The sequence below is a fragment of the Squalius cephalus genome (genome assembly GCF_949319135.1).
Source record: "Squalius cephalus genome assembly, chromosome: 6".
Classification (NCBI taxonomy): domain Eukaryota; kingdom Metazoa; phylum Chordata; class Actinopteri; order Cypriniformes; family Leuciscidae; genus Squalius; species Squalius cephalus.
This window is the reverse complement of record NC_137127.1, coordinates 13,302,747-13,317,824: the sequence shown is the minus strand read 5'-3', so window position 1 is coordinate 13,317,824 and position 15,078 is coordinate 13,302,747. Positions and strand designations below refer to the sequence as shown.

The 15,078-nt window shown below is 37.8% G+C and overlaps 1 protein-coding gene across 1 annotated transcript in view; it reads left to right on the top strand.

The window, feature by feature from the left end:
• Nucleotides 1–15,078, top strand: part of cdh13 (cadherin 13, H-cadherin (heart)) — a 344,747-nt gene that overhangs the window by 315,636 nt on the left and 14,033 nt on the right. The window contains exon 12 of the mRNA XM_079873426.1: nucleotides 14,318–14,551. Within this exon, the coding sequence (XP_079729552.1) occupies nucleotides 14,318–14,551 (234 nt within the window). The remainder of the gene's footprint in view (nucleotides 1–14,317; nucleotides 14,552–15,078) is intronic.

Here is a 15,078-nt window from a genome sequence, read left to right as displayed (position 1 = left end):
AAAGGGAAAAACATCCAGTATGCGGCAGTCCTGTGGGCGAAAATGCCTTGTTGATGCTAGAGGTCAGAGGAGAATGGGCCGACGGATTCAAGCTGATAGAAGAGCAACTTTGACTGAAATAACCACTCGTTACAACTGAGGTATGCATCAAAGCATTTGGGAAGCCACAACACGCACAACCTTGAGGCGGATGGGCTACAACAGCAGAAGACCCCACCGGGTACCACTCATCTCCACTACAAATAGGAAAAAGAGGCTACAATTTGCACGAGCTCACTAAAATTGGACAGTTGAAGACTGGAAAAATGTTGCCTGGTCTGATGAGTCTCGATTTCTGTTGAGACATTCAGATGGTAGAGTCAGAATTTGGCGTAAACAGAATGAGAACATGGATCCATCATGCCTTGTTACCACTGTGCAGGCTGGTGGTGGTGGTGTAATGATGTGGGGGATGTTTTCTTGGCACACTTTAGGCCCTTAGTGCCAATTGGGCATTGTTTAAATGCCACGGCCTACCTGAGCATTGTTTCTGACCATGTCCATCCCTTTATGACCACCATGTACCCATCCTCTGATGGCTACTTCCAGCAGGATAATGCACCATGTCACAAAGCTCGAATCATTTCAAATTGGTTTCTTGAACATGACAATGAGTTCACTGTACTAAAATGGCCCCCACAGTCACCAGATCTCAACCCAATAGAGCATCTTTGGGATGTGGTGGAACGGGAGCTTCGTGCCCTGTATGTGCATCCCACAAATCTCCATCAACTGCAAGATGCTATCCTATCAATATGGGCCAACATTTCTAAAGAATGCTTTCAGCACCTTGTTGAATCAATGCCACGTAGAATTAAGGCAGTTCTGAAGGCGAAAGGGGGTCAAACACAGTATTAGTATGGTGTTCCTAATAATCCATTAGGTGAGTGTGTATATATATATATATATATATATATATATATATATATATATATATATATATATATATATATATATATATATATATATATGAATACCATCAACTGAATGCATAATATTGAACGTTAATGAATCTTGAACAATAATTCCTAGTTGGAAACTGTTTAAAAATACTAGTACTTAGTAGTAACATTTAGCAAATACTTAAAAAAGTAGGCGGTATACAGTATATATACTGTATACTAGTATTCTATTTCAAACATTGCCTCACTCTATTTACAGTATATCTCTCTCTTTCCTCCTTATATTCTCTTCACATATAATTTAGTCACAAGGTCTGGATGAGATGTGCTCATTTCAGAATATGTATATGCGGCACTGTTGACTCTGAGCAGTCTTCCTGTCATCACCACCCTCCCTAATTCACACTCTTTCTCTCTCTCTATCTCTGTCTCACATGCGGGAATTGGGGAGTGTGAGAGATGTTGATTTTAGGCTAAATTGCTTTCTGTGATCGTGAGGAAAGCTAGATTGTGAGGCCAGAGAAATGCAAGTGGCTTCGTTTGCGTTGGAGAGTATATCAAGGCAGGTGAACCCCACAGCAAAGAGCAAATAACATATAAGAATGCCACAGCCCAGACATCAATCTGAGTATATATGCAAATCCAAGTTTAACTTAAGATCGATAACGGTTATATATATTTTTTTATTTCATACTCGTAATAAGTTATTAATCATTGTTTGCTGAGGTTTCAAAAAGGTTACGGTGACTTGCGGCTATGTGTCATATTTCAGAGTTGTTATTTGCATTGAGATGTAGACATTTGAGATGCAGACCAGAGGCTTATTTAAATAAATGTCAAATGTCCAAAAATAAGTTTTACTTTGAGGTCACTTACTGCATTATCTTTCTCCGTTTACTAGTTCAACTGAGTTCACTTAGTGGGAAAGGATATCTTATTTTTAGGCGCTATTAAAGTCACAATGAAATCAAAATGAGCTATTTAAAAAAAAATACAGAATGATGCAGTGTTTAGTATAAATGATTTATCCGTGGACATCATTATTTTTTTGTTTTTTAATTCATGTGCATTCATAATCTTTAATCAAAAGCACTATCACCTCCCCCTCCAAACAACATCTTCATGATGTTTGTTAGTCCAGTAGTCGGCACGCGGCGTATGGTCTAAAAGGGTTGTCCCTATTCTCTTAATGAGTAAAGAGTGTGTTTTGGGCGTAACGTGCAATAAACCAATCAGATTGTAATTTCCCATTCCCTCTAAAAGCCAATTGCACTCGCACCATGGCGGGTTGCTATTTACATGGCGGAATTTGCAAGCGGAAAGACTGAATGCTTCTCCAGAGAGGAAACGAATCTGCTCGTGCACGAGGTTAAAGCGTGGATTCCACCATATATTTATGTACACAATATTAATCTTTTACATCCTTTTATTTTTAATATGTGGCTAGTTTGTGTGCTGCTGCGCATCCCTCTGTGTTTAATAAGCAGAGTGGATGAGCATTGTGGACCTGCCTATAGGCGCATATCACTAATGCGCCCTTTAAATAAAAAAATAAAAATAAAAACTGCGCCATTGACTTTAGACTATGTTTTTGTTGGTCAATGGCGCAGTCTAGCCTATTTCAATTGCCTCACAATAGCAACGCACCAACAATGCGTCTGAACACACCTTGTTTTCAGACCAGCATGCCCATGGGCGCTCAAATAGGCGCAAATGCATTTGCTATTTAAACAACGTGGCGCAGGACCTGAAAATGATAACTGCGTCAGGCTGAAACTAGCAAAAAACACTTGCACCACATTTCACCAGGTGTATGATAGGGCCCTTAATTTTCTCCCAGGTTATTGAATGTCTTTAGAAGACCTGGAGTCTCGCACACAAAACTTCGGCACCATATTGATGATCCTTTTATGTTGCTTTTATTGTTATTTTAAAGCTTAGAATCACAAGTTTTCATTTATTTTCACTATATTTAAAATAGTGACTAGGTTATTCTTCAAAAAATAACGAAATGTGAAAAATATGAAAAGTCATAGAGGTTTTGAACAACATGAGGTTGTGTGAATAATGGATGGATGAACTATCCCTTTATCTTTCTCTGAGTCAATAGAAAAGCTTGTCTTTTACACACTCTTTTAGACTCATATTTGTCTTTGATATATTATTATGGTGAGGACTTGTGTCAATGCTTCAAACAGAGTGTTAACGGTATGCTTTTCTTTTGTGTGTCTGTACGGCTGTATGTATTGTACAGCGCTGTATTTTGCACCGCCTGTGTTTCCCTGGTATCCCAGGCAGATCTAGTCTATCACAGACTCCCTATTCTGTGGCAATCTGTCCGATGATTGCATGACATGAAAGTCACACTGGTCACTAACAGGCTATCGATCTAGACTGGAGTCCCATGTCTTTATTTCAAGGGCTCAGATGAGTGTTGCCTCTCTATCTCTCTCTCTCTGTCTGACCGCTGACCACAGAGAAGTGGAGAGCGTTGATTGAACAAGAATGATAGAAGGGAGAGGGAAAATGAGAAGATGCTGAACTGATAGAAAAGAGTGCAGATAGGACTAGGTGGAGACAGAGTCGATGTCGCTTAGTCTGTGTGCACTTGTAGTCTGTTTTCTACCCATGCGTGTTTACATGTATGACTACATGCTAAATGAATAGTTCACCTAAATTTAATTCTTGAGATCACTTACTCACCCCCATGTCAATGTAACCCTCATATTAATTCATTTTTATTTTGTAAAGCCCATATGAAAATGAGAGACAACATGTCTTTGCTTTTATTCTTTACATATACTATCATTTAAAAGTTTTGGGATCGGTAATTTTTTTTTAAAAGAAATCTCTTCTGCTCACCAAGGCTACATTTATTTGATCAAAAATACAGCGAAACAGTAATATTGTGAAATTATCAACAGCCATCACTCCAGTCTTCAGTGTCACATGATCCTTCTAATATGCTGATTTAGTAAAAAAATGTCTTCTTATTATCAATTTTGAAAACAGTTGTGCAGCTTAATATTTTTTTCTGAATTCTTTGATTAATAGAAAGCTCAAATGAACAGCATTTATAATTAAATAGAAATGTATTTTTAACAATGTGTAGACTTTACTGGCACCAATGCATTGCATCCTTGCTGAATAAAAATATAATTTTTTTTTTTTTTTTTAAATCTTTCCAGAATTTGTAATTTATCTGTGAGGAACAAAGACCAATTTCATGTAATGTAGCCTGTAGATTTAACTTATGTTGCTTATAATAGCGAAAATGCAGGCAAGTTGTTCCAAACCTGTATGAATTTCTTTTTTCTGCTGAATTTGGAACAACTTGAGGGTAAGTAAACGATGACAGAATTTTCATTATTGGGTGAACTATCCCTTTAAGTCCAGAACACAAACTAAAATTTTACAATATCAGCTTGGAACAATCAGACCTACCAACCTCTAACCTTGAGTTGGAGTAAATGGATCAATTTTGCAGCTCCCAGTGTGTGAAGTTGCAGACTCACTGGAGTGGTGGGGAGATGCTGAAGTGCAACACTTCTCTGAGCCTGGATGGCTAAGTCTTGTCTGTCAGCCTGGGGTTAATGATTCAAGTCTTTACAACACCTGCTGGAACCGCACATGCTCAGAAGCGTGGAGATGGAGGGACTGTGCTATTTCAACATGGGCAGAGGTTCTGTCATTTAGAGGGCCTAATCAGTTGTTTCGGTGTGAGACACAGGCAGATTTTTCTTCTGTTCCTTCATTCCCCACTGTGCCAGCAGATGTTCACCCATTCCATCACTCTTCAGTGTGTATGTGTGTAAACCGCCCACCATGTTTATGTCCTGTTTCCTATGGAAGGTTGGTTATCTGTATAAAGTTAGCTTTCTTTCTAGAACATTTTCTAATGTTCATTTAGCCCTTGTCCTTTTTTGTTTTTTCTTTTTCTTTTTTCCCACGAAGAAGCTACATAACAGAGATTTACATATATTCCACAAGACAAAATAATAACGAAATGTACACAAATGATTGTGTTTAAAAGTTGACAAGTTTTTTTTTCCTGTTTTGCCTCAGTGATCGTTTGCTAGAGCTGGGATTGGATATGGATTTCCTGATTAGATTTAATTTAATTCTATTTTATTATACAACACACTCAATTGTGCAAATACTCACAATGCAACCAAATACATAAACGTGCTGCAAATACTCACAATGCAATCAAATACAGAAATGCGCTGCAAATACTCAACGCAACCAAATACAGAAACACGCTGCAACTCACAATGCAACCAAAATACAGAAACGCTCTGCAAATACTCAACGCAACCAAATACAGAAACACGCTGCAACTCACAATGCAACCAAAATACAGAAATGCGCTGCAAATACTCACAACACTACCAAATACAGAAACGTGCTGCAAAGACTCACAATGCAACCAAATACAGAAATGCGCTGCAAATACTCACAACACTACCAAATACAGAAACGTGATGCAAAGACTCACAAAGCAACCAAATACAGAAACGCGCTGCAAATACTCACAACGCACACAACTGGCTGGGACCACTTATTGTTCAATGTCTTCTCGTCAGTGGTGTTGTCCATGAACTGAAAGGTGATTTTTTTTGTTTATTTTAACAGCGCGTTTCTGTATTTGGTTGCGTTGTGAGTATTTGCAGCATATGTGTTGGCAGACTGATGATTGATTTCTTAATTTGATGGTGTTTTTTTTTCTATGTGCATGTATTTTCTTCAGTTGTGATGTGATGAGCTCGCTCGGCCACCATACATATAAGGCAAAAGAAAATCGCAACTTGCTGCTTATAGAGTGAATTTGCTCCCTCCTTTACATGAAGAATATGTCTTTTTGAATAAGCCTCCTATGTAGGGCACATCTTCCTGCCTCTAGACATCCAGTGTCACCATTAAATATGCCCTGGAAACAAAATAATGTCACGTAGCTCAACACCACTCCTCTAAGAAGCATCATGCTGTTGTCGCATGCTGTGCTTTCATGTTAAGTCACAGTTGCCCACATCTTTGCATTTTATTTAAAAACTCATCTGCTGATGTTCACTTGTCATTTAGGGCAGGCAATGTATTATCAGGAATGTTGCTGCACAATATAAAAGGCTCTTTATGTATGCATGAGAGGTTTGCTTGGAGCATTAGCATATACCGCTGAGACCTTTGAACATCCGCATTGTGGAGGGAGGAACTGTATTCATCGCTCCAGTGCTACCAATCTAGCTCCGAGGCATTTGTTTGGATAACATGCTGTTTTCTTGTATTCGGCCTCCACACCTGCCCTAGTTTTGCACAGAGATTGTTGTGAAGTCCTTGCTAATTTAAGGTCAAATCTTTGCATTTTTGTAGCCAGTGTATTCAAATTGGTCAAACCTCCAGGGAAAGAAAGATATTATGAGCCTATATAACAAAAATGATTTTTTAAGAAGAAAAATGATTTTAACTTAATAGTTCTTAAGATCAATTTGAATTTGATAATGTGTAAGAATGTGCAGTTCTTGAAAAAATTCTTACATTCTTAAATATTTTCTTAAGAATATTTTATTAAGTATAACAAAAATGTTGGTCTATAAAATTCTCATTTATTATAGGAATGTTTTGTGAATGTGGTGAGCATCTTATGACTGCAATGCCATTCAGATTAATAGAAAGCTTGTTGAAATATTTTATTTGTATCGTTCAGAATTTCACTTATATTTTTAGATTTCATTCATTTTTACCATTTTTTACCAGAGAAGAGTAACAGTTAAGGGAAGTCCACATATACTTGCCTGTGGCACTGTCATGTCCATAATTGGTGCTCTCCATTTTAGAGACTTTCCTTTTAGATGAGAACTCAAAGTGAGGGACAGATGTCGGCAGAGAGGTGTTTCTTCCAAGCAGATCGTCTCTCACTATACTTTGAAGAAGAATGAAGATGTTCAAGGGCCCTCAATAGCTATATACAAGAGCTATAATGGTGCCATAATGAGATCAGAAAGCCAAGGACCTCACAGTTCTTACCATCCAAAGCTTTGGTTTCTCCACTGCTTCTCTTGACAAACTCACACTGCCCTCTCAACAGTCAAAACTTCTTTCCAACTCTTCTGGCTCTCAAGGGCCATAAGATAAAAGGAGGGTGGACTTCTGTGCAGGAGACCGTTGCTTTTTGAGATCAAAGAAACTTGGGAAACTTGGAAAAGTTGTAGGTGTTGCCTGTTGTAGATTGTCCAAGGCTTGTGGAGAGCAAGTGTTTTGGTTGGTTGCTTTACCAAGTTAATAAGACAGAAAAACACAGGAAAGCGCCGCACACTCTTAAATTATTGTGCCTGTCTGCTGGCCTAAATTGACACTGATTGGTTTTTGCAGACACTACGGCATCTGATTTGTCTCTGGACTTTGAAGTCTGAAATGCTGTTGGAAGAACATCCTTGTCTCTAATAACACAACTCCTGTCACGTCCACTTGTTTGGCTTTCAAGGGGGAAATAGAGCTTAATCCCGCATCCTCTCTTCAAACTAAAGAGGACTTTGACGTAAAGAATGATGCCAGGCCTTGATTCAATATTATATACTGATGAAAGGATGGTCTAGGCATTGTCAAAGCAGAGTTAGAGAGTTCCTTCACTCCAGGTTTCTCATTAAAGGGAACCCAAGAGGCTAATCAGAGGCTTTTGTTCTAAAGGGACTTGCAGGTTTAATCGGATACTCATTGTCAGGTTCCAGCTGAGCTTCCTGTGAAGCAAGAGGGCCTGATTTTAATTGCAGATCAATTGTCTCCCTGGTTAAAGGGATAGTTCACCCAAAAAGGAAAATTACCCCATGATTTACTCACCCTCAGGCCTTCCTAGGTGTATATTACTTTCTTCTGTCAGACGAATACAATCGGAGATATATTAAACAAATGTCCTTGCTCTAAGCTTTATAATGGCGATTAATGGAGGATGATATTTTGAAGCCCAAAAAAGTGCATCCATCCATGATAAAAGTTATAAAAGGGTTTAATAAAGGCCTTCTCAAGCGAAGCAATGTGTTTGTGGAAGAAAAATATCTACATTTATAACTTAATCAACTAAAATAAATGGTTTCCAGCAGACGGCCAGAAAGAGGAACACTTGACTCGATGTATGACGTAGGATGCGTAAGCATAAACGCCTCTCGCGGTTCAAACAAACAGGGCTAGGCAACAAACTCAAGCTCCCCCGACATTTCTCTTTAAAAATTCTCGTTTTAGACTTTAGACACTAATTTGTGACTGGTGTTTTATTTTGCTCTATCCTCTATGCTTCCGTGTTCGTCAATGCATCATGTGTCAGGTCAAGGGTTACTCTTTGGGTCCCCATGTGAAAAACAGCTTTAATTTCATACATAATTTTGTTTTTGAAAATGTAAAAATGTAAAAATGCAGAAATAGAATATACAGTTTGTACAGTATAAAAAATCATTATGTCTATGAAAGGGCCCCATAAAACATAAAAACCCAACATTTTGTGTGTGTGTGCGCGTGTGTGTGAAAGAGAGAGAGGTCATCAAATGTTAGTGGAATCCATTGTTAACATGACGATCCACTAAAAATCACTTTGAGACCAGTTTGCATCATGTGTCATTCATTTTGCATCCAAGCTTAGTAAATTACTCTGTGAATTATTTCTTATACTTTGCCACTAGCCATACGCTTTAGAATAGATGGAGTAGCCAGAAACTAGGAAATCGTTCATTTTCAGTAAGAGCTGGTAATTTGTGTTGCAGTGTGCAAAAGTGCGACAGATTTGAGCAGAGTTTAACCGAAATACAATGACTTCCAATGGGAATGCAGACAGTGTAGCTCAAGTGTCCAGTTAGGTAGAAATTGCTGTAGAGCGTGGCAATAGAAAAGCTTGGATTTCCAGGGAATGCACAAAATAATAAAATATATACCTTGAGTGCAATGCAAGTTGTTTTAGATAAAAAGTCTAACCAAATGCATAAATACTTGGTGGTTTTCAACTTTGCTAAAGGTCTGAAAATTTGGTTTAAGAGTGTTTTCTCTGATTTCTATGCTTAATATAACTTTACTGCATTTACCTTTAGGCATTTAGCAGATCATTTTATCTAAAGCGACTTACAAATCAGGAACAGTGCAAGCAATTTATCACAAGAGTCAACCATATTTGTTACACAATGCCAAGTACAGAATACAAAAGTATACAAGTTATAGAGCAAAGGTAAAATCCAGAAAAGTAGAGAAAGAGAGAACAATAATTTATTCTATACCAGAGTATGAGTCTATGCCAGCCCATAGAACCATATGAGAAATAGTTGTGAAATTTGGCACAAAGATAGAGGACAGTCTCAACAATAACCACAACAATTTTGGACTCTCTATCTCAATCCCTCTAGTGCCACCAACTGTCCAAATTTGCACTTACATTTATGCTAATGACTTTTGAACAGTAAGTAATTCAGTAAAAACAGTAAAAAATCTTTTTTTCTCTCTGATTCCTTGGCTCAAGACGATTTTTTGAATTTTAGAACTGGTAGGTCAGACAGATATTGAGTGAAAGAGAGAGAGACGGTGAACAGACAGAAACAGACAGCGATACAGACAGAGATACACTTGGTATTAGCCCAAGCTGTTGGTAGTCAATTGGTCCATCTTGCAGAAAAGCATCAGGTGGAACAGACGCTATGGGCCAGTGGGTCAGTACCAAAATAAAGCAACTCCCTGAACCGAGGGTCTGTCTTTTGGGTCTGAGGGGATGAGATAGGGTCCTGTACTGTCACAAAATCATTAATGCAACCAAAGGCATCGTTCCCCGACCTGTCATTCAAACTTTACCTAAACAAGGATGGTAGATTTCAGATATTTTTTTCTGGGTGTTTCTTCAGCAATGGCTGCTTTCTGTCTCTGTGGACCTTCACAGGTTTACAGGGTTTGTTTTTGTTTTTTTGTTTTTTTAGTTCACTAACAATGTCCAACAGTTTATATAGGCATCACTGGTTAAATTTGAATGTTGAATATGAATGACAGATTTTTTCTTGTTGTTGTGTTTCATTGTTTTTTGCTAGCCATAATATTGGAACAGTTTTCACAGCTATAGAAACAATTAAAAAGTGTTTTATAATGCAGAGAGGAAAGACAAAGAACAGTTTTGTATTTGATTGTGAATCTGCTCACGAACTGCTGAGGCTGAAAAACGATCTCTTCCATATCAACAATGTTTAGCGATGCATTAGGAAGAAGTTTAGAGAAGAGGGAATTGGATCTCAGCAAAGTCAGACAAGATATGAGCCTATATATATCAGTGCACCATGACAAAGGGGAAAATAAATCACTCTCATTATGGACGGGAAAGAAGACAGCATTCGAAACATCCAGTCCCATTACATGCTGCATATGTAATAGACATATTTATGCAAACAACTCTTTCTTATCCTTGTCTCATGAATATCTTTTATGTCAATGCTGCATGTTAAACAAAGCGGTGTGTGCTCAACTATTCATGAAGTCTGCTGTTTATTTCAGCTCACGTTTACCTTAATCAATACTGATGTTACAGGGGTTGCCGGTTTATAAGATGAAAGTTATTAAGTGATAAACTGCACTACTGCTCATTTCTAGAACACTTTATGGTGCATCTAAATGTGTGTAATAGGCCTTCAATGTGAGTTAGAGGAGGAGGGAGCTCTTAGCACTGCTGAAGATGATTATGATGATGATACTGATGAAGATGGTAAAAACTAGAGCGATCAAGCGAGGGAATGTGTTTTTTTCTCAGTGAAGACAAACAACGTTAATGTTTTCTAACCACGTACAGCAATCGTATGTAAATGGGGAAGATTTTTTTCATTCCCTCATGCATATATGTCTTCTCTGAGTCCCACAGCACACATAGGAAAGCTTTATAAATCCTGACTGATACGATTTAACATCATGATGTATTTTCTAGGAGCAGATTTGAAGAACTTTGTTCTAGTTGCTCCATACCTTTTATTATTATTTTATTATTTGTTAATATTTGCTCGCATTTTAAAATGTATGAATGTCATTGCACTAGATACAAAAGACCAAAAAGTAGCATTTATTTTTATGAAAGAACAATAAACATTAAAGCATTTTAAAAGAAGAGGAGGGTCTTGTCTTACAATAATTAAAATTATCACAGAAGTACTTGGATAAAGTTTTCGGATATATAAAAATGATGCCTATGGTAGCCATTCAACATAGAAGAAATCACCTTTTAAAAGTAACTTAAACCAACAGTAACTGCTTTAAATAAAGATTGCATCAATTACATCTTTACACCAGTTGGTGGCTGTTGGAAATGTATTTGTCATTCAATCATTCATTCAAGAAATTTGTTCAAAAACAATGATTCATACAGAATGTACATTTTATTTGCTTATAGTATGAATATGTTAGTATGAATAGGTTATGAATAAGCTGGTGTGTTCCAAAACAATGACAAAATTAGCATTTAGGAGATATAAGCATTCAAAACTTACAGTCTCCCACTTCCGCTAAAATGGATCACAGATTTTTATGACATCACCGCGGATTTCAGCTTCTCATCACATCTTCTGTCCAATCAAATGCTCTCTAGAATCTAACGCATCCCGCCTCCTATGTTATAAATACCACCTGGCCAAAGCGACTGGCGTTGACACGTCACGGAGCAATATGGGTTGGAGATGTGTATTCGGTTGCTCAAACACTTGAGTTTTATTCCATTTTCCAAATGTACGTTGGTTAAGAATGAAATGGCTAGAATTTATTCACACCTCTACAATTGAATCCAACGTATCATTAGCGCTCGAATTCACTTCCATGGTGCTGTCAAGTATGAATTGCAGTCTGTGAGGTAAACTAAACGCTATTGGCTATTTGAAAAGGGGGAGGAGCCATTGAATATGTCCCGCCTTAGCTTCCTGTTTCAGTGGAAATCACATCAACGAATCAAGGCACTTCAGTGGGCCTTTAAATAGACTGCAGCAACTAACAATTAGCCAGAACCTCTAGTAAGAACTGCATGTTATTTTATTTAATTGTCTATTCAGAATCATTGAAAAATTTTGATACTGTTTTAATAAAAAAAATAAAAATAAATGTGATTCTCAATTTATCATGCAGCTCTACATTTAAGTATCCAAATGCTTTTTTGAGTGCCAATATAGGAAGTGAACAGGAGACCAATGTCCAGAGACAGAAGTAGGCTACTCATACTACACTGTAAAAATAATTTCCCAAAGATTATTGGAGTATGTTTTACAAGAAAATAGTATTTATTAATTCCATTTGACAGTGAAAAGTTAAAAAAAAATTCTTCACCAAATTATTCTGTGTACAGGAAGTTTCAGGTTGTCTTCAGCATTATTGTTAGACACTGGGCCACCTAGACTCCCAGTTTCCCTGAATGACAGATGTGTAAGTCAATTATTTTTGTCAGCATTGACGAGACACATATGCAACTGCGGCTAATGAAAGTCCCAGCCACGCTCCTCTTCCCAGCGGGCGCACCCTTCTAGTGCATAACCGAGTGATGATGATGATGATGATAGAAGGGAAGAAGACTTACAGTCTCAATATGCACAATAATTCCCTTGTGCAAAGCTAAAATACTTCCATAATCTTTGGGGAGAAAATAAATTGGAGGTCAGTGGCAGTATGTGGACGGTTTGTCTTCACCAGACCAAAACTAATCGTGATGCAATAACGTTTCATATTGCTGCTAGCTTTCAGAAAGGTTGAAATTGTTTGCTTTTCATGTATTCAGATGCATTTTTATAATATCAATCAAAATGTGAGAGAGAAAGGCAAAATATATGAATATAAACTATAGTGTGTTTTTGTGCAATGTCTTAATGTAACCTTTATTGCATTTGCCTTTATGTATAAACCTCACTTGGGCAGATAGGAGTGTGGTGCATTAAATATGAATGCATTTTGGTGTCTATATGAGTCACAGATGTGATCTCTCATCCGAACGCTCTCCGTTCCAGCGGAATAACACAATAACATGCTACCAGATACGTCACCGTGACTGATCTACAGACAAACAGAGGCTATTTTCATGTTTATTTATAAAAAGTGGTTGAGAAGATTCCAGCTCGCAACCTCTTGCACTTGAGGACAGAAATATGACTCTGAACCACATCAGCTCATGCTCTGGAAGGGTGCCCAAGCTCCCCTGAATATTCTAAAGTCGCCCCTGCATGCATCTGGGATTTTTATGTGATCCATATCTTGTGCTTTTAGCTTTTTGGGTCAGAAAGCGGTCAATAGCGGTGGTTATGAACATGAATCTAATCTATATCCAGTCACTATACCATATACCAAACCAGCTGGTGGTATTTATGTAATACTTGCCTTGACCTTTGCCATCTTTCAATCATTGGTTTGTTCACTGATCTTGAAAGTGAAGCAATGGATATATTTACGAATGCACACACAAGCCAAGTCTAAATTTTTAAAGAGTTCATTACTTATAAATCAGATCACTGTTATCGCTCATGGCGGGACGTGTTTTCTTCTGTGAAGCATAGTGAGAAGTCTGCCGCTTTTATGGTGTTAGGCGAGAGAGTTTGCTTTTGTCCATGGATACGCGTTTCTTTTCGTCTTGTGAAACGTCTTGTTATGTACTTGGCAATCCTTTTGAGCAGAAAATCAATAAAACATGGCAAGGACGTCATTGTTCTGCCTCTAAACGCTGTTCTGCAGGTGTACTTTAGAGGCAACAAACCAGATTTCTTTTTTTTTTTTGCGAGACATTACATTCTCCCATGTTTTGACACTGTCTTTTCTTCTTCCCTTTGAGGCCTGAGTGTTCCTGGGAACACGAGGACAAAATCATTCTGTAATTACTGATCCTGTCATCGGATGTTAATTGCGAGTGACCTCCAGGGCTGTTTATAATTATGCAGTCCTGCAATAACTGCTAATCTCTCAGAAGCAGAATTTTTTTTAAGCCTTAAATAATATGTTTTCTCCTGTGCAATATTCAATGAAGTGCAATCTGATACAAAACGAGGTTTCTTTCAAATCAAGATAATTGCTGTTACTCCAAGTCAGAAACTGAATGTTTTGATTTGGTGTTATTTTTTCTTTCTGTATAGACATTGATTGCTGATGTTTGTGATTCTGCATCCTGTCTGACCTTTTGTAAAAAGTCTTTAACCCACTTTGCTTTACAGTAACAGTGAGATGCCGGTGCTTTGATCGCAGGGATTAGCGTTAACTGCAAACCTCCTATGCATTTAAAAGAGAACTATTGATTTGGCCTATAAAGCCAGAAAGCTTTAGACTGGAGGAGAACTTTTATGTGATTGTGAGCATCAAAATCTTACCTGCCCTACTTTTTTGTTGCATATTCTATTTAACTCTACCTTTTGTCTCACTAGGTAATCCACCCGCCACTGGCACAGGTACACTGATGATCACTCTGGAGGACGAGAACGACAACGCTCCCTACGTCTTCCCCTCCGTGGCCCGCGTGTGCGAGGACGCTAAAGACATAAATGTGGTGGTGATCGGGGGACGAGACAAGGACATTCATCCTAATACAGATCCTTTCAAGATCGAGCTTGGCAAACAGCCAGGACTAGAGAAAACATGGAAGATCTCCAGGATCAATGGTAAGCTAATTCTCAGATGGGACAGAAACAGGCACGCACTCAACGTTAAACACATCCCGGCTATTTCTAAGGCCTGTTCGAGGAAATATACAAGGTGCTCTTACTAAAATAATAGTTTACCTTAATATAGTTAAGCAAAATTGAATTTTTTGTTGATTAATCAATTTCAGCACAAATGCATTTAGTAATAATGAAATTAGATTGTGAAAACACTGCATATACAGGCATAAATGACTATATTTTAATGTTCAATAAATGAATTACTTTCACTGCAAACATTGTACATTGTAATGACAATCAATCATGAACATTTTCGAAAATAGTAATGGAGTGCCACTTTAAATCAACTTGAAATTTTGGAAGAATTGACTGAGATCATAACAGTCCTGAAAACTGGCATCCCTTTAGTGAATAGCATTATTGCGGTAGTCTACCAGCTATACTAGCACCAAACCAGCACTAACCAGCCAGTACAAAGGTACAAATTGTGGTGTTTTCACCAGGGTCAAATGGACCACATGCTGCTG